The sequence below is a fragment of the Atheta coriaria genome, unplaced genomic scaffold (assembly GCF_025399875.1).
Source record: "Atheta coriaria isolate IRGN ID8LTWV9N9 unplaced genomic scaffold, Caltech_Dcor_3.1 hic_scaffold_66_pilon, whole genome shotgun sequence".
Classification (NCBI taxonomy): domain Eukaryota; kingdom Metazoa; phylum Arthropoda; class Insecta; order Coleoptera; family Staphylinidae; genus Dalotia; species Dalotia coriaria.
In genome coordinates this window covers 517-19,645 of record NW_027045508.1, presented here as the reverse complement: position 1 = coordinate 19,645, position 19,129 = coordinate 517, and the positions used below count along the sequence as shown (strand labels likewise).

Below are 19,129 nucleotides of genomic sequence, written 5' to 3'. Positions count from 1 at the left end.
GTGCGTGGTTTGTTTAAACGAATGGCGTTTTGGAAGCGGAAATCAAAAGAAAATATCGATTTTTCATTAAAATGCAAAGATAGTAGCACTTCTACTTCACGAAACTAATTATTTTTAACGTTTAAAACTGTAAATAAATATAATTGACTTAAATGAGTAAGTTTTTGATTAATTCTGAGTTTTTTAATTGCATACAAGTCATTTAATAGTTAAATTTCATTTCGAAATCACCAATTAGTTAACTAATATCGGATAACGCAGCTGAAACTAATTTGTTATGAAATCTTTTAATAATCTACAGCACTATGTACAATCTGTACAGGTGTGCTGGATGCGTATTTGTATAAATTGTGATAACACATATAAGCAAATAATTTCATCCTGAAAGTTATTACCTATATTATCAATACTCAAAAGCGTAAAAATCCCACAAATATGTATTTAGGCCCATACCTATATGAGTCTAACTATCGGCATTTTGCGCCAATCGCAAACATTTATAAATATCAGTACAGTAAGTACTCTGTACGCACATCGCACGCAACGCATTACATGTGCCACATCCAATACGTTCGGTACATATTCAGCGCGCATTTGAAATTAAAGTGGCACTAACAGCAAGTGATAACACCGAACATGAAGCGTACGAAGCGCAGGTACCCCTCACAAATTCTCAAGTAGTTGATAACGATGTCATCCACATAAAAAATGTAATATATTATGCAAAAATGCAAAACTACAGTTGAAATTGTTCTAAAAACAATCCGAAAATCAAGTAGGTGAGTCTAAATTTAACCTAAAATGCAATAATTCTAAATATAAACATTTAATTCGAAACATATTTTAGTTTATTTTAGTGTGTGGCGCAAATATTTACACAAAAATGGTGGATTTGAGAAGCATCGAGCATTTATTCCATGCTCTTGAAGTACTTGGCCAAGTTATACCATCATTCTTCCTGACTGTGATATGCACTACTCTGTCTGCTGCCTTAATCACCCAGCCACACAAAACAATCAAGTTCCTCTGCATGGAGTTTGTTTTATTGGTGGTGCCAATTGTTTTATTCAACACTGTGCTAAACAAATACCCTGGAACCATCAACATCATACTGCTGGTAGTAATGGTGATAACTATCTTTCTGTTTCAAAATCAAATCAATCAGAAACCTCATAGAGAAGCTGGAGATTACAAAACAAAAACATCTGACAAACCATCAACTAAAATCTTAAATTTTGTGACAAACTCAAGAAGCATCATCAACCTAATCGCTGTGGTTGCAATATTAGCAGTGGATTTTACAATATTTCCAACACGCTTCCACAAAACAGCCAGATATGGCGTCTCTCTAATGGATGTGGGCGTGGGGCTCTATATGTACGGAAACGGAATCGTCGCATGTGAAATACGCGGCGTTCAACATTCAATCAGGAAAACATTCGTCAACGTCCTGCCGATTTTAGTCATCGGTGTGTTGCGTTTTGTCACCACTTATCTAACGCACTATCATGTCAACCCGCATGAATACGGTGTGCACTGGAACTTTTTTATTACTCTGGCTGTGGCCAAGTTGTTGAGCGCTGTGTTGATGACATTAATAACGCCTTCGTTCAAAACCTGCCTTGGAATAGGCGTAGCTGTGATTGCAATGCATCAAACGCAATTATCTTTGGGTATCGAAGAGTGGGTATGGTCGGATGTAGGTAGGGACAATTTAATCACTGCAAATCGCGAAGGAATCATCAGTACTTTCGGATATGTCGGAATTTACTTCCTGTCAGTTGCTGTGGGATTCATTATTCATAAAATCAAACAAAAAATGATAGTATTCTGGATACTATTGACTCTGAACATCGCCATTGCTTTGTCAGCAATAATTCTACACGAATTATTCAATATTAGTCGATGTTTGGCGAACAGTACATACATTTTATGGATACTATTCATCGGGTGCTTGATGTCGTTTCTTCTGTTTTGTTACGAATGTTTCCTGAATGTTATTTATACCAATCACGACGCGGTTGTTTACTGCCCGCAACTTTTCGAAGGAATTAACTACAATGGTTTGACGTATTTTCTGGTAGCTAACTTGTTGACCGGTGGGATTAATTTGAGTATGAAGACATCCAGCGTGAGTGCTGAACTGGCACTCGTGATTATTCTCTTGTACATGTGGATTAATTCCGTGATCGTCGCGTTTCTATTTTCTAAGAAAATTAAATTAAAATTATAAGTGTTTGTGTACATATTGCTTAAGAAAAATTAACACTGATGCTAATTTTGTTACCTGTTTACTGTTTTTATATTTGTTACAATAATAAATAATATAATTATATATTCGTAATTAATACTTAATTGAATGAGTCAATTTGATAGTTTAATATGCACCTGAGCTTCAAAACACCCTGTTTACTTCAATAAGTTATATAAAATCAGTTAAATTAAGTAGAATCACATTTAGTATGAGTATTTTTTGTATATTACTACTAAGTTTATGGAAATTCAATCAATTTTGTTCGTTTAGTTAAAATTATTGGAATGTTATTACTATTATTCAACAACTACAAAGTCATTACAACTCTCATAGCTCATCTTTAAACATTTCTTTTGCACTTTTTCTCTCCTCTGCAAATTTATCAAAGTCACTATCAATTTCAATACTCTCATCATATTCTAAAGCTTCGATTGTGCCTGCGATTTGATTAATATTCGATGTACAGTCTTCATCCACACAATTCTCCTCTAAATCCTTTTCAAATGCAGGATGTTCCTCGACGTGTCGAACAGCAGTCATTACAAGCCGCACAAATTCATCAACATCAAACGAGTAATTCGTAAACTTCGCGTGTGCAGCATGCGCATTCTCCGGATCGTTTTCATCAAACTCTCGTTTTAACAATTCGTCCTTTTCCCACGTCACATATTTCAATCCGCGAAGACGGGCTAGATCTGAATAGCAATTGGGATCTTCACAGTTGTACCTAAATAAAAATATTAAATATATTATATGCAAAACAGAGTAATTTTTTTACTTACAATTCAAATAAAGATGCCCAATCAGGCAGAAACAATAAATGTGTTAATCCAGCTCCATGCATACCTATCAACACATCAGTGTTTCTAATAATCTCCAATTGTTCAAGAAAAGGTACATCTCTCGTAAAAGAAACTTTTTGTACTTCAATTTCGTCGATATTTTGCAGCGCATTCATCAACTGCGCTTCGTTGATGATTTTTCGATATTTTGTTTCTCTTGATAGCAAAGTAACAATAACATTGGAATGTTTCCGCTTCTTTTTCGGTATTTCTAGACGATGCAAAACATGCTCAGCGAATGCTTTGAATAAAGAGCTTTCTTCACAGCCGTAGATGATTGGAGTGTTGTAGTAAAGTCCAAATATCATGCGTGGCAACAATGGGAATACAATGTTCTTAAAGCAAACAACTTCACCACGGAATGTTTTTAAATCCAAAATTGGATTCTTTGTGAACACTTTGAAGACATCTTTGAATGCAGAATTGTAGGTGTATGTCTCCCATATCAAAATGTTTATATCCTGATCAAAACCAGTATAATGTGTAGAATTCAAATGTTGTGAAGCATAGAGATTCACAAAATCACAGAAATGGTGATACATGTTTACAGCTAAAAGTTTATAACAATAATAAATAAATATTTTATATTTTTATGTTGAAATACTCAACATACTTGCATCAATTTTCATAATAAAAGTTGGCTTATCTATAATAACATCACATTTGTTTGCTGCCATTGGTCTCTCAGTCATCTCATCAAAAAACCGCATTTCAGGTCCCCAACTTTGCAGTGGACTTAAATGATCTGCATACTCCTGTAGTCTCTCCCTATGTAGTTTACAAAACCCACCAATTTGTCCCTGTTTTAATACATCCATCTTGTATCTTAGAGGTTCTTCTCGATGTGCCAGGTCAGTGAAGTTAATCATTAAATTTCGGCCGCGACAAAAGCGCATATGCTTTGAACATTCTAAACTACTGTCCATTGGAAACAAAGCTTCACATAATACATGAGTTTCTGCAATTTGTTGCTTCACATAGCCAAAATCAGCTTGTGTAAAAAATGTTTCCTCTTGATTCTTCTTAGTTTTCACCCAACCTCTGTGATCACCAGGACAATGTGGCCTGGCATTCTGTTCCTGCCAGTTACAATTTTGTTCATAGCCCCAACATTTATTGGTATTTTCATTTTTTAAATCAATAAATTGGTGATATGGACAATCTGGATCTTCTATGCAGATTTGTGAAATATCTTTGTGTTGAGAGAAGTAAATTCGTAAATGTTCATCTGGCAGATTTATAAAAGTATAGTTTAAGGTGTAAATAGTCGTGGGTGTACATAGGAATAGAAAAAATACTGCTAGAAATTCCATTATTTAGTTAACTTTGCACTTTGCAGTTCTTGTTGATGTTATTTTGGATAAGTTTTGCAAGTCCTCCAAGTTTGCACTAATTATATCACAAATTTTACTTGTTTCATTGTTATTCGTCTGTTGAAAGGCGCATATGTTGAATAAAAAAGTTGTTAACAATAACGACAATAACTGTACATCACAAAAACTCGTAAACTTTGAAAATGTAAGGTTACGCTCATGTTTACTGCACCGATCTGTAATAACACTAGAATTGCAGGTGTCGCTAGTTGTACGTAAATACAACTTCTTGCGCGTTCTTTTCCAATTTGTTTCGTTCTTGCGTACAAGGTCGCGTGCCATCGACGCGCCGGCTTTGCCCATTACTTTCTTATCAAAAACTGTTGCGCCGTTGCTTGCGCGGCTACGGCTTGTGCTATCGATGCAGTCAGTTTCGTGTCGGTCGCCTAGTGGTTCCAGACGTGTTTTGGGCAACTCGTATTGTTTTTTCGGACTTTTGCTTTTTAAATTTGCGTTATATTTGATTATCGATCGAATATTTAATTGTAACAACTATGCTAACGTTATTTATTGTTTCCGCGTTTAATGTACATTGTTGAACAAAATTGGTAGATATTGTAGATATTTTGTTAACGCTAATAATTAATTAACTTGTGAAAAACCTTTTTGTCATCAACAGAGGAGAATGGACCAATGTGCTACCAGGTAAATATTGTCATTTCTATCATTATTATACGAATAAAAGGAATTTTAATGTAAAATCTGGGTTCCGACGGAACGCAGATTAATTTATATATCACTTAAATATTTTATGTAAAATCGGGCACTCTTTATTCACAAGATCTTTGAATTACATGAATCGAATTTTAATTTATCATTAATTTTAATAATTAATTAAATTGTGAGATCACTACCTGTATTATTTATAGATGCCAATAGCATGAAGTAAAAATCATGAATTAGACTTGTTTTGATTATTTTTATATTTATCAGCAAACGTTGGCATTCGAGAATTGTGTTTGTTTTGAGTACGATTTACACTTTCTTATCGCCGTGCGAATAGCAGTCCAAGATTGCCGTGTGTTGTCGTTGCCATCTTTTGCACGCCTCGCTTTGCTCTTCTAGTTTTGTTTAATTCGCCTGTATCGGGTCTATTGCAATTTGTGCACGACGCCGCGGGCAGTCGTCGCGGGCCATCCTTTCGTCGGCTTTGCGCGTTCAATTTTAACACTTTTAAACGCTGTTTCGGAACTTGACGCAACACCCAAGATGCGGAATTAAATTCTACGTCGGGTGGTATTTGTTTATTGCAGGAATTTCACCTGCAACCCGCGAAAATTTGCATACGTGGGTGATTTTTTAACCGTTTTCCGTGAAATGTTTGTATTTTTTCGAGATGCACGCGATCTAGGCGGCGGATTAACTTCAGCGCGACGTCTTGTGATGCGGAATTAAATTCTCCGTCGGATTGTATTTGTTTGTTATTAGAATTCGAGCTGCAACATGCGAAAATTAGCAGTAGAAGTGACTCGTGTTCAGGGCACCCTACGAAGGTAGCGGTAGAAGTGACTCGTGTTCAGGGCACCGTACGAAGGTAGCGGTAGAAGTGACTCGTGTTCAGGGCACCGTACGAAGGTAGCGGTAGAAGTGACTCGGGTCACTTGAAAAATGTCACTTTTTAGCACTTTTAGTCGCGTTTTTTGACCTTTTTCGGTAGGAAATATAATTATTATTTTTATCTGATAGAGAATTGTCCAATCTTTCATAATAAACAATTCGTTGGTGGCTATCTCTTTTAGTTTAAGAGATATTCATTTTTGAAAATCGTCGAAAAAAAGTATCAAGCACCCCCCCTTGGCAATTTTTTCTTAAGAATGAAAATTTTATCTCTCAGATTTCCCTCTTAACTATCCTATCTGATATTCTCTATCATAGTCCGTAGATTAAGACGCTGCAAACAGATCCTATTTACCTATCTCTTTTAGTTTACGAGATATTCGCGATTGAATAAAATGGGCAAAAATTGATAAATGTCACTTTTTAGCACTTTTAGTCGCGTTTTTCGACCTTTTACTGTAGGAAATATAATTTATTTTATATTTTTACCTGATAGAGAATTTTCAATCTTTCATAACCAACAATTCGTTTGGCAGCTATCTCTTTTAGTTTAAAGAGATATGAATTTTGAAAATCGTCGAGAAAAAAAGGTATAAACACCCCCTTGGCAATTTTTCTTAGGATTAAAATTTCATCTCTCATATTTCCGTTTTAACTAGCCTATCTTATAGAAAAAAATCCGTTGATTAGACGCTTTGCGATCGGATCTTAATTATCTCTTTTAGTTTACGAGATATTCGCGATTGAGGCCAAAACGAAGGCAAAAATTGCAAAATGTCACTTTTAGCACTTTTAGTCGCGTTTTTCGACCTTTACTCTAGGAAATATAATTATTTTATATTTTCATCTGATGAAGAATTTTCAATCTTTCATAATCAACAATTCGTTGTTAGCTATCTCGTTTAGTTTGAGATATGAATTTTTGAAAATCGTCGAAAAAAGTATCAAGCACCTTGGCAATTTTTTCTTGGGATAAAATTTTATCTCTCAGATTTCCCTTTTAACTAGCCTATCTTATAGAAAAAATCGTTGATTAAGACGCGATCGGATCTTAATTATCTCTTTTAGTTTACGAGATATTCGCGATTGAATAAAAATAGGCAAAAATTGCAAAATATCACTTTTGTAGCACTTTTAGTCGCGTTTTTCGACCTTTTACTGTAGGAAATATAATTATTTTATATTTTGTCTGATAGAGAATTTTTTCAATCTTTTCATAATCAACAATTCGTTGGTAGCTATCTCTTTTTAGTTTAAGGATATATGAATTTTTGAAAATCGTCGAAAGAGTATCAAAGCACCCCCTTGGCAATTTTTTTTCTTAAGACTTAAAATTTCATCTCTCAGATTTCCCTTTTAACTATCATATCTGATAGAGATTGATTACGTAGATTTAAGACGCTGCGATCAGATCTTATTTATCTCTTTTAGTTTACGAGATATTCGCGATTTGAATAAATAGGCAAAAGTTGCAAAAATTTTTACTTTTTAGCACTTTTTAGTCGCGTTTTCGACCTTTACTGTAGAGATATAATTATTTTATATTTTTTGTCTGATAAGAATTTTCCAATCTTTCATAATCAACAATTCGTTGGTAGCTATCTTTTAGTTTAAGAGATATGAATTTTTGAAAATCGTCGAAAAAAGTATCAAGCACCTTGGCCATTTTCTTGGGATAAAAATTTTATCTCTCTCAGCTTTCCGTTTTTAACTAGCCTATCTTATAGAAAAAATCCGTTGATTAGACGCTGCGATCGGATCTTAATTATCTCTTTTTAGTTTACGAGATATTCGCGATTGAATAAAATAGGCAAAATTGCAAAATGTCGCGCAGCACTTTTGGTCGCGTTTTCGACCTTTTACTATGGGAAATATAATTATTTTATATTTTTGTCTGATAGAAATTTTCCAGTCTTTCATAAATCAATAATTCGTTTGGTAGCTATCTCTTTTTTAGTTTAAGAGATATGAATTTTGAAAATCGTCGAAAAAAGTATCAAGCACCCCTTAACGAATTTTTTCTTAAGGATTAAAATTTCATCTCATAGTTTCCGTTTTAACAAGCCTATCTTATAGAAAATCTGCGTTGATTAATACGCTGCGATCGGATCTTAATTATCTCTTTTGGTTTACGAGATATTCGCGATTGAATAAAACGAGCAAAAATTGCAAAAATGTCACTTTTAGCACTTTTAGTCGTTTTCGACCTTATACTGTAGGAAATATAATTATTTTATATTTTTACCTGATAGAGAATTTTCCAATCTTTCATAATCAACAATTCGTTGGCAGCTATCTCTTTGCAGTTTAAGAGATACGAATTTTTGAACATCGTCGAAAAAAGTATCAAGCACCCCCCTTGGCAATTTTTCTTAGACTTGAAATTTCTAAATCTCTCCAGATTTTTCGCACAACTATCCTATCTGATGAAATTGGTTTCGTAGATTGGACGCTTTGCGATCAGATCTTATTTATCTCTTTTAGTTTTGAGATATTCGCGATTGAATAAAATAGGCAAAATTGCAAAATGTCACTTTAGCACTTTTTAGTCGCGTTTTCGATACTTTACTCTAGGAAATATAGTATTTCTTATTTTTACCTGATAGAAAATTTTCCAATCTTTTCATAACCAACTATTCGTTGGCGGCTATCTCTTTTAGTTTTAAGAGATATGAATTTTTGAAAATCGTCGAAAAAAGTGTGTGGGGTACATTTCATCGTCTGGGCTTTGTGTTGGTACGCTCGGTCGGCAAAGGATGTTTAGTCTACATTTATTTAGTCTGAACGAAAGAACAGAGTAACCTTGTAGCCAGTCTGGGTACAGATTGCTCAACTCAAGGCTCTTTTGACATATTTATTGGTATACTACTGGTAATTACCGGGACCGTCACAGACGACGTATCGCCCTATTCACAATAGCTAACAGACAAACACAAAGACCAGATGGTGAAAAATTCAGATATAAAAGGGACACCGAGGTAGTTCCTGAGTCACGTCAGTCAGTTCTCCGAGTTCATTTGATGTAGAAGCTGGTACGCATTAATAGAGCGCATTACCACTAACTTCGTAATAAACACATCGTGATATTCAAACCAAGTGTCTTCGCATCGTTATAACCCACACTCACCGATCCCACAAAAGTAGCATCAAGCACCCCCGCCAGCGAATTTTTTCTTAAGGATTAAATTTCATCTCTTGAATTTCCGTTTTAACTAGCCTATCTTATAGAAAAATCCGTTGATTAAGACGCTGCGATCGGATCTTGAGTATTTCTTTTTAGTTTACGAGATATTCGCGATTGAATAAAACGAGCAAAAATTGCAAATGTCGCGCAGCACTTTTAGTCACGCGTTTTCGATAACCTTTACGGTAGGAAATATAATTATTTTATATTTTTTATCTGATAGAGAAATTTTCCAGTGCTTTCATAATCAACAATTCGTTGGCAGCTATCTCTTTTAGTTTAAAGAGATATAGATTTTGAACATCGTCGAAAAAAAGTATCAAGCACCTTAGCGAATTTTTTCTTAAGGTTAAAATTTCATCTCTCAGATTTCCGTTTTGGCTTAGCCTATCTTATAGAAAAAATCGTTGATTAAGACGCTGCGATCGGATCTTAATTATCTCTTTTAGTTTACGAGGATATTCGCGATTGAATAAAACGAGCAAAAATTGCAAAATGTCCTTTTTGCACTTTTAGTCGCGTTTTTCGACAACACACTTTGGGAAATATAATTATTTTATATTTTTACCTGATAGAAATTGCACCAATCTTTCATAATCAACAATTCGTTTGGCAGCTATCTCTTTAGTTTAAGAGATATGAATTTTTGAACATCGTCGAAAAAAGTATCAAGCACCCCTTGGCAATTTTTCCAATCTTTCATAATCAACAATTGGTTGGTAGCTATCTCTTTTAGTTTAAGAGATATTAATTTTTGAAAATCGTCGAAAAAAAGTATCAAGCACCCCCCCTTGGCAATTTTTTCTTAAGACTTAAAATTTCATCTCCCAGATTTGCCTTTTAAATATCCTATCTGATAGAGATTGGTCCGTAGATTAAGACGCTGCGATCAGATCCTATTTATCTCTTTTAGTTTACGAGATATTCGCGATTGAATAAAATGGGCAAAAATTGATAAATGTTACTTTTTAGCACTTTTAGTCGCGTTTTTCGACCTTTTACGCTAGGAAATATAATTATTTTATACTGTAGGAAATATAATCGTTTTTTATTTTTATCTGATAGAGAATTTTCTAAACATTCATAATCAATAATTCGTTGATAGCTATCGCTTTTAGTTTAAGAGATTAATTTTTGAAAATCGTCGAAAAAAAGTATCAAGCACTTGGCAATTTTTTTCTTAAGACTTAAAATTTCATCACTCAGATTTCCTTTTTAACTATCCTATCTTATTGAGAATAGTCCGTAGATTAAGACGCTGCAATCGGTCTTAATTATCGCTTTTAGTTTACGAGATATTCGCGATTGAATAAAATAAGCAATAATTGAAAATGTCAGTTTTTAGCATTTTTACTCGCTTTTATTCGACCTTTTATCTTATAGTGAATTTTGCGTATATTGAATTTGAAATCCGTTCTTGACGTTGCACGTACCGTTGAGCGCCATACGAGGCTAGGGGTAGAAGTGACTCGTGTTCAGGGCACCGTTTGAAGGTACCGGTAGTGAGTTGTATTCATAAAATATAAAATAAAAATTGTGCTATTCGGAATTGAAAAAAAAAAACTGGTAAAAGAGGGCCGTACCGCCTCTTGAATTTTTTGTTACGAATTTTTTTCAATTATTTTTTTTCTCATTCTAATACTTCCTATTTTAATACTTTATTTTATAGAGAATATTTAAATTAGTTGCGTGGTTGTGATCATCAATTATTTTGTTAACTAGGGTATACTCGTACAGTAAACTTATACGAAGACAATTAGAAGACATGAAATTACTTATTTGTATTAGGAAATTACACTCTCCTGCTTTACCTCATCCTTATTTCATCCCAAAACCAATATAATCTTTTCTTATGCTGAGAAATTTTGATATTGAAAATTTTTCCTTTCGTCTTCTCAAGTACATGTTTACCATTACGTTTGTTTATAAACAACTTTTTTGTTCGACTGACGCGTAAACGCGACGTACCTGCCTTGTACCTGGCAACGCGCAGCGCACACGGCAGTCGTTTCACCGCGTGGTCCGCGGTCGCGTCTCATTACTAGTCACGCGTTTTCAGACTTCAATTATTCAATTATTAATCGTCGTGTATTCTTTTCGTCATCTGTAAAATATTCTTAACGAGCATGTGTGGCTGTTTTGTTCGATGCGTTGTGGCGGTTAGAGTGTTCTTAAGTAATAAATAAGTAACTGTTACTTTCTGCACGAGTTTTCAGTTGATAAGATTTATTCCGGGATCTAAAATCTCTTCATCGTTACACTGGTAGGTGTGTAATTATTTTTTTTCGCAGAAAGTTAAGACGGTTTATATTAAATTGATTATTTCATTTGAGGGATATTAATTTTGCAAATTACACACACGTGGTAGCATTTTTTTATCTGAATTCATAGCGCTCCGAAAATAACATGCATGAGTTAATTATTACAAGCATTCCGCCGGCACCCATGGTCCGAAATTGTGTAACTAATGTTTTTTTCCTTCTTTATTTCAGTATCTACTCACGTTTGATTTGTGGTGTTCGATACCCTGGTAGGTAAAATTTTTATCATTCATAATATGTGTTTTCCTGATTTCTTGCAATTAGAAAATTGATATCTTTTGTGGAATTCTTTCTTCAATAAATGCTTCAATTACCCTGTATTGAAATTTATTGCCAGAAATTTCCGTGACACGAGTTATATTGAAAGTTGTGTGTTCGCGCTGTAGTACTCGTTGCGCTAGGAATTGTAGTTTTTTTTAATATAGCATGCGAACGCGGTGTCATAATAAGTTCAGACAAATTTCTCCAGATGCGCAATTTAATTCTGTATCACCCTGTGTTTGAATTTATTGCCAGAAAATTCCGTAACGCGAGTTATATTGAAAGTTGTGTGTATGCGCCGTAGTACTCGTTGCGCTAGGAATTGTAGTTTTTTTAATATAGCATGCGAACGCGGTGTCATAATAAGTTCAGACAAATTTTCCCAGATGTGCAATTTAATTCTGTATCACCCTGTGTTTGAATTTATTGCCAGAAAATTCCGTAACGCGAGTTATATTGAAAGTTGTGTGTATGCGCCGTAGTACTCGTTGCGCTAGGAATTGTAGTTTTTTTAATATAGCATGCGAACGCGGTGTCATAATAAGTTCAGACAAATTTCTCCAGATGCGCAATTTAATTCTGTATCACCCTGTATTGAAATTTATTGCCAGAAAATTCCGTGACGCGAGTTATATTGAAAGTTGTGTTTTTGCGCCGTAGTACTCGTTGCGCTAGGAATTGTAATTTTTTTTTGAAAATTTTCCCTAATTTAAGAATTTTTAATCTGTTTTTTTCTATCGCGTTTAATTTTTGAACAAATTGAGAAAAATTAGAAGATTTTCCTTGTTGCTGTTATTTACTATTGCCGCGTTTAATGTACATTATTGATCAAAAGTGGTGATACTTTTCGTGTTTTGTATGCATATTTATGCAAGTTGTTTTAACTTATGTTTTTTTACAGTATTCGCTGTACCATGGAGTCCGATGAGTTCTTCATTAACGTAAATGTTAACGCTACCCTTCTACGGTGCCCTAAATGAGTGTATCTTCTTTATGGATCTTGTAAGAATAATTAATTTAATTTATGTATATGTATATTTCATTTACAGAAACATTTTTCAGTTGTTGAATGAAGCTAGTCATAGTCAATGCTTCCTGAGATAGACAACTTTATCAATAAGGACCAACTGGAGTTCCGTGGTACTGGTGGAGTGCGTATTGAGGATGATGCTATGTTTACTGAAGATGGATGTGTCAACTGGACTAAAATACCCAGAACGTATGTTATATTTTTGCAATTTATAATATTTTATATTTTACTATTCTGTTATTCATTCTGATTTATAGTGTCCAAGAAATTGAAGATTGGATTGCCGGTGTTGATGATGATTCCAAATACGATTGAATGAATTTACAACATTTTGAAGCTCATATTGATATCATTTTTATGTATTAAAAGTGTTAATGTATTAAAATGTGTTAAAAGATATAAAAAGAGCATTATATAATTGCATATTATTATCCTGTTTTCATGCATGTTTTGTTTAAAATGCGGTATATATTAAGAAATTGAGTTTGTGATTCTACATGTTTGAATAAAATTGTTGTTTTATATTTTAAACTATAAATTTTTATTGTGTTATTTGTCCCCAACGGAGAACATAACTCACAACATCGTTACTCCTTTAATTAATCCATAAATCCCTTTAACTTTAATGGAAATGCCACTGCTAGATAAGAGAAATAGTTCAAAATCAATTTTATATTGTATCAATATTAATTTAAAAACGGTATCACTAGTGTCATCTATCCACGAGTAACTAAACTACGCCGCTATTCAAGATTGCTGGAGATTCAGCCTCCTGCACTTTCTGTGATCCTAATATTCAAAAGATTTTTGTGACCAATTTCAATGGATTTCTCGACAAAATTTGTCGAGAAATTTGCTGAAATGTTGCTGTTCATCAGTCTGTAGTATTAGGAACGCAGAAAGTGGACATAGACAGTTCCCGCCGAATTAATATATATATTATTTCAGTTTGTGTCGGTACATATTTTTTCTATAAAATTGCAAATAGGGCCTAAGCAGTTAATGCTAGCAAAAAAAACCAAAATAATTGATGTAGAATTAAATTGTCTATCAGAATTCGAAAACAGAATTCAAAAATTCCAACTTTTAATTTGCATCATAAAAAAGAGAAATCTTTTGCCATTTTTTAATAAAATCTTTTGTCTAAAAATTTTTTGTGCCATTTTGATGATTTTTCAATAATGATGCCACCTTGTAGAGAATTTTTCAAGGATCAAGATTATGTAGTTCTTAATTTTCTAGCCCTCTTAGTTGTCGAGATCCTTCAAAATTTGAAAACCGAATTTGCTGAATAAAGATTTTTAAACATTAATTTTTCCCGCCGTTACTACTTACCACTTCTTTTCATTACTTACCTCCTCACCCTTTCTGCGATCCGAATACCAAAACCTGAGTTTCGACTGTTTCGAGTCCAAATTTTGTGTGATTTTGTCTCCAAAATCGACAAAAATAAAGATTGAATATTAGGATCGCAGAAAGTTGAGGAGGCTGATAAAGTTTTCGCGGCAACTAGTAATGTGCTGCCTCTGGTGGCGACGGACCGAAGCTCAAAACTTTCGGTTGTTGTAGTTTCTAATTGATAGATGGCACTAGCATGCACTTTTCAAAATAAATAGTTTGAGGGATCGTTAAATATGAATATGTGATCAGGTAGAAATAACAGAAATAATTATAATTAGAAAAACTTTAAAATATTCTTTATTAAAGAAAACACACAGGCATACATTTTGGGAGTCAATTTGTGTAATAATCACAACATTTATTTAAGATAATGAAATTTATTACTAACAATCTGATGCAAGAATGGTCCTTCTACGATGTCAGACTCAGGTGCAAAATCCCTAAAACAATCAAAAATTAGTCCTTCGAACATAAAAATGCAATTTTGGGGTCAATTTGTGAGATAATCACAAAAGTTATTAAGGAAAATGATAAAGAAATTTAATACTTACAATCTGATGCAAAAATGGTCCTTCTACGATGTCAGACTCAGGTGCAAAATCCCTAAAACCATCAAAAATTAGTCCTTCGAACATAAAAATGCAATTTTGGGGGTCAATTTGTGAGATAATCACAAAAGTTATTTAGGAAAATGATAAAGAAATTTAATACTTACAATCTGATGCAAGAATGGTCCTTCTACGATGTCAGACTCAGGTGCAAAATCCCTAAAACAAGCAAAAATTAGTCCTTCGAACATAAAAATGCAATTTTGGGGGTCAATTTGTACGATAATCATAAAAGTTATTTGAAAAGAAATACTTACAATCTGGAAAATGATAAAGGAATTAATTACTTACAATCTGATACAGAATGGTCCTTCTACGATGTCAGACTCAGATGCAAAATCCCTAAAACAAGCAAAAATTAGTCTTTTAAACATAAAAATGCAATTTTGGGGGTCAATTTGTACGATAATCATAAAAGTTACTTAGGAAAATGATAAAGGATTTAATTACTTACAATCTGATATCAGAATGATCCTTCTACGATGTCAGACTCAGGTGCAAAATCCCTAAAACAAGCAAAAATTAGTCCTTCGAACATAAAAATGCAATTTTGGGGGTCAATTTGTACGATAATCATAAAAGTTATTTAGGAAAATGATAAAGGAATTAATTACTTACAATCTGATACCAGAATGGTCCTTCTACGATGTCAGACTCAGGTGCAAAATCCCTAAAACAAGCAAAAATTTGTCCTTCGAACATAAAAATGCAATTTTGGGGGTCAATTTGTACGATAATCATAAAAGTTATTTAGGAAAATGATAAAGGAATTAATTACTTACAATCTACCAGATACGGCCCTTCTACGATGTCAGACTCAGTTGCAAAATCCTTAAAACAAGCAAAAATTAGTCCTTCGAACATAAAAATGCAATTTTGGAGGGACGATAAACATAAATTTCTGATACCAGAATGGCCCATCTACGATGTCAGACTCAGGTGCAAAATCCCTAAAACATGCATAAATTAGTCCTTCGAACATAAAAATGCAATTTTGGGAGTCAATTTGTACGATAATCATAAAAGTTATTTAGGAAAATGATAAAGGAATGAATTACTTACAATCTGATACCAGAATGGTCCTTCTACGATGTCAGACTCAGGTGCAAAATCCCTAAAACAAGCAAAAATTAGTCCTTCGTACAGGTCGAATTACTGCAACAAACAAATACAACCCGACAGAGAATTTAATTCCGCATCTCTAGACGCCGCGCCGACGTTAGTGAGCCGCCTAGATCGCGCGCAATAACGAAAATATACAAACATTTCATGAAAAAGGGTGATTTTTTCATGCAAATTATCGACGGGTTCATACGGTGCCCTGAACACGAGTCACTTTTACCGCTGGCCTCGTAAGGTACCCTGAATCGAGTCACTTCTATCGCTAACGAATACAACCCGACGGAGAATTTAATTGCGCATCACTAGACGCCGCGCTGACGATAGTGAGCCGCCTAGATCGCGCGCAAACACGAAAAAATACAAACATTTCACGAGAAAAGGTGACAAAAATCACCCTTTTATGCAAATTTTCGTGGGTTGCAGGTCGAATTCCTGCAACATATAAATACAACCCGACGGAGAATTTAATTCCGCATCTCTAGACGCCGCGCTAAAGTCTCTGAGGCGCCAAAGTCGCGTGCAAACCCGAAAAATACAAATATTTCACGAAAAAGGGTGTAATATTCACCATTTTATGCAAATTTTCGCGGGTTGTAGGTCGAATTCCTGCAACAAATAAATACAACCCAACGGAGAATTTAATTCCGCATCTCTATATGCCACGCTGAAGTTTCTAAACCGCCAAAGTCCCGGGCAAACCTAAAAAAATACAAATATTTCACGAAAAGTGGTGAAAAAATCACAATTTTATGCAAATTTTCGCGGGTTGCAGATTGAATTCCTGCAACAATTAAATACAGCCCAACGGAGAATTTAATTCCGCATCTCTATATGCTACGCTGAAGTTTATGAGCCGCCAAAGTCGCGTGCAAACCCGAAAAATACAAATATTTCACGAAAAGGGGTAAAAATCACCATTTTATGCAAATTTTCGCGGATTGCGCAACAATCTAATACAGAACACAGAATTTAATTCTAGATGCCACGCTGAATTCCTCGCAAACAAAAAATACAAATATTTCAGCACGAATTCCAGGTCAACAGAGAATTTAATTCCGCATCTCTAGATGCCACGCTGAAGTCTCTGAGCCGCCAAAGTCGTGTGCAAACCCAAAAAATACAAATATTTCACGAAAAAGCGTGAATAAATCACCATTCTATGGAAATTTTCGCGGGTTGCAGATTGAATTCCTGCAACAAATAAATACAACCCAACGGAGAATTTAATTCCGCATCTCTATATGCCACGCTGAGGTTTCTAAGCAGCCAAAGTCGCGTGCAAACCCAAAAAATACAAATATTTACGAAAAAGGTTGAAAAAATTATCATTTTATGCTAATTTTTGCGGGTTGCTGGTGAAATTCCTGCAACAAATAAATACAACCCAACAGAGAATTTAATTCCGCATCTCTCTAGGCCATGCTAAAGTTTCTGAGTCCCCAAAGTCGCGTGCAAACACGAAAAATGCATCCTCGTATATGTCACGAAAAAAGGTGAAAAATCACTATTTTATGCAAATTTTTGCGGGTTGTAGGTCGAATTCCTGCAATAATCAAATACAGCCCGAAATAGAATTTAATTCCGCATCTTTAAATGCCACACTGAAGTTTCTGAGCAGCCAAAGTCAGGAGATCAGGAGTGCATCTTAAAAATGCACCCTTGCCCTATCATAAAATCGAAAAATAACTAAAATATGACATTGGGTTCCCGAGATATGACCTGTTTCCCACTGTGGGTTTTGGAAAAATCGAAAAAAGGGCAAACTTTGTTTTCCTTCGTTTTCTATATTACACGCAGAAATTGTCTGATTGACCGTATAATATAACTTAATAAAAACTTACCAATGCAGTGCTCATTGGATTGTTAGGGCACAGCAAGTACTGCAATTAAAAGAAAGCATAAGTTAAAATAGAAACATTGCATACAATATAATATTATATTTATACATCACAGAAAACAAACTTTCTGTGCTGAGTAGCGCAAGTCAGATATAAGTTTCTTACTCAAGTATGAAGGGACCTCCTAATGACGGGATACATCATGGCAACAATATGCATTTGGAATGTAAACATCAAACGCAAACATATAAAAATTATGGACATTAAACGCACAATTAATCATTAACAAAACACTGCAGATGCATCTCACAATTAAATAGTAAATTGATCACCGAATACAATGCAAATTTAGAAAATAAGAGTCCGATAAAACGATACGAGTCGCGCGGCTTACATCTAGATACGCCAGCACCGGCTGCAATCCCGTATTCATCGCGCAGCTTAACGGTGCGACAGTTCCAATAAGACCATGTGCGCACAACATGAACCCCGCAGGTAAAACGCAATGAGTCGCGGCAGCTCGCGCTGGCAAGCGTCTGTAAAGTAATTGCAACTGGAATGTTACCTGCAGTAAACTAAATGGTGCGACTTTAGGCAAGTTACAGATGAGGCACAGGAGAATACCACTTAAAAGGCCGATCCATAACTTCGCCATTGCGAAGCGTCTTGGAGCTTTCATGCGTTCGTTTTGTAAGTGGGTGAACACAGCGTAGCACCATAAAGACGTGACAAGCGATGCACAGCGTGGAAGCGGTGGCAATGGTAACCTACGGGCATTCGATAAGAAAGTGTAAATTGTGTTAAAAACAAACACAATTTTGGTATCAAACGCCCACGTTTGCTAATAAATATAGAAATAAAGAATACAATTCTATTTTATGATTTTTAGTTCAGATAAGTGCGATCTCTAAATGTTCCAAATAGTAGTTCCGCAATTAAGATTATGTAACAAATCAAAAATTAAAATTCGAGTTGTGTAATTCTAACTTCTTATGGTGAAAAATTTTCGTGGGGTAAAAATTGAAAAATGTCACTTTTGATCACATTTGATTGCATTTTTCGATCTTTTACAATCCGCTGGTTGCTATCTCTTTTAGTTTAGAATATTCGCGTAAAAATGAGATTAAAGAAAAAAGTATCAAGCACCCGCACTTGCCCCTTGCCCATTTTTTCTTTGAGGGTTAAAAATTATTTCTCTCTCAGATTCTCGTTTTGGTAGCTATGCATAAAGCATTTTCCGTAGATTAAGAAGACGCTGCGGTGAATCCTATTTAATATACCCCAGTTTACGAGAGATATTCGCGATTAGATAAAATGGGTAAAATTGATAAATGCTTT

At 34.5% G+C, this 19,129-nt stretch overlaps 2 protein-coding genes and 2 long non-coding RNA genes across 8 annotated transcripts; 2 read left to right on the top strand and 2 right to left on the bottom strand.

Annotated features, from left to right (window-relative positions):
• The first annotated feature begins 492 nt into the window (after positions 1-492).
• Positions 493-2,335, top strand: PIG-Wa (Phosphatidylinositol glycan anchor biosynthesis class W a). 2 transcript variants are annotated; one of them, XM_065316532.1, is made up of 2 exons: positions 493-775; positions 848-2,335. In XM_065316532.1, exon 2 carries the CDS (start codon positions 884-886, stop codon positions 2,231-2,233), a length of 1,350 nt encoding a protein of 449 aa, XP_065172604.1. In that variant the 5' UTR covers positions 493-775; positions 848-883; the 3' UTR covers positions 2,234-2,335. The 2 variants fall into 2 exon arrangements, with proteins under 2 accessions (XP_065172604.1, XP_065172603.1); XM_065316531.1 differs by having other exon boundaries at positions 493-779.
• On the bottom strand, positions 2,276-4,650 carry Eogt (EGF-domain O-GlcNAc transferase). The gene is made up of 3 exons (XM_065316530.1): positions 3,710-4,650; positions 3,037-3,646; positions 2,276-2,981 (listed from the first exon to the last, which is right to left on the bottom strand). Exons 1-3 carry the CDS (start codon positions 4,407-4,409, stop codon positions 2,582-2,584), a joined length of 1,710 nt encoding a protein of 569 aa, XP_065172602.1. The 5' UTR covers positions 4,410-4,650; the 3' UTR covers positions 2,276-2,581.
• Positions 4,651-4,861: 211 nt separating this feature from the next.
• On the top strand, positions 4,862-13,360 carry LOC135802913 (uncharacterized). Of its 2 annotated transcripts, none has more exons than XR_010550661.1 (5): positions 4,862-5,114; positions 11,703-11,740; positions 12,694-12,794; positions 12,855-13,011; positions 13,080-13,360. It is a non-coding gene; the product is annotated as an uncharacterized lncRNA (long non-coding RNA). The 2 variants fall into 2 exon arrangements; XR_010550660.1 differs by lacking the exon at positions 4,862-5,114 and adding an exon at positions 11,209-11,473.
• A 1,144-nt stretch (positions 13,361-14,504) lies between these two features.
• Positions 14,505-18,198, bottom strand: LOC135802917 (uncharacterized). 3 transcript variants are annotated; one of them, XR_010550662.1, is made up of 8 exons: positions 17,957-18,198; positions 17,795-17,833; positions 15,894-15,945; positions 15,450-15,501; positions 15,286-15,337; positions 14,939-14,990; positions 14,775-14,826; positions 14,505-14,663 (listed from the first exon to the last, which is right to left on the bottom strand). It is a non-coding gene; the product is annotated as an uncharacterized lncRNA (long non-coding RNA). The 3 variants fall into 3 exon arrangements; XR_010550663.1 differs by lacking the exon at positions 15,286-15,337; XR_010550664.1 differs by lacking the exons at positions 17,795-17,833; positions 17,957-18,198 and adding an exon at positions 16,522-16,654.
• Between the last annotated feature and the right edge of the window lie 931 nt (positions 18,199-19,129).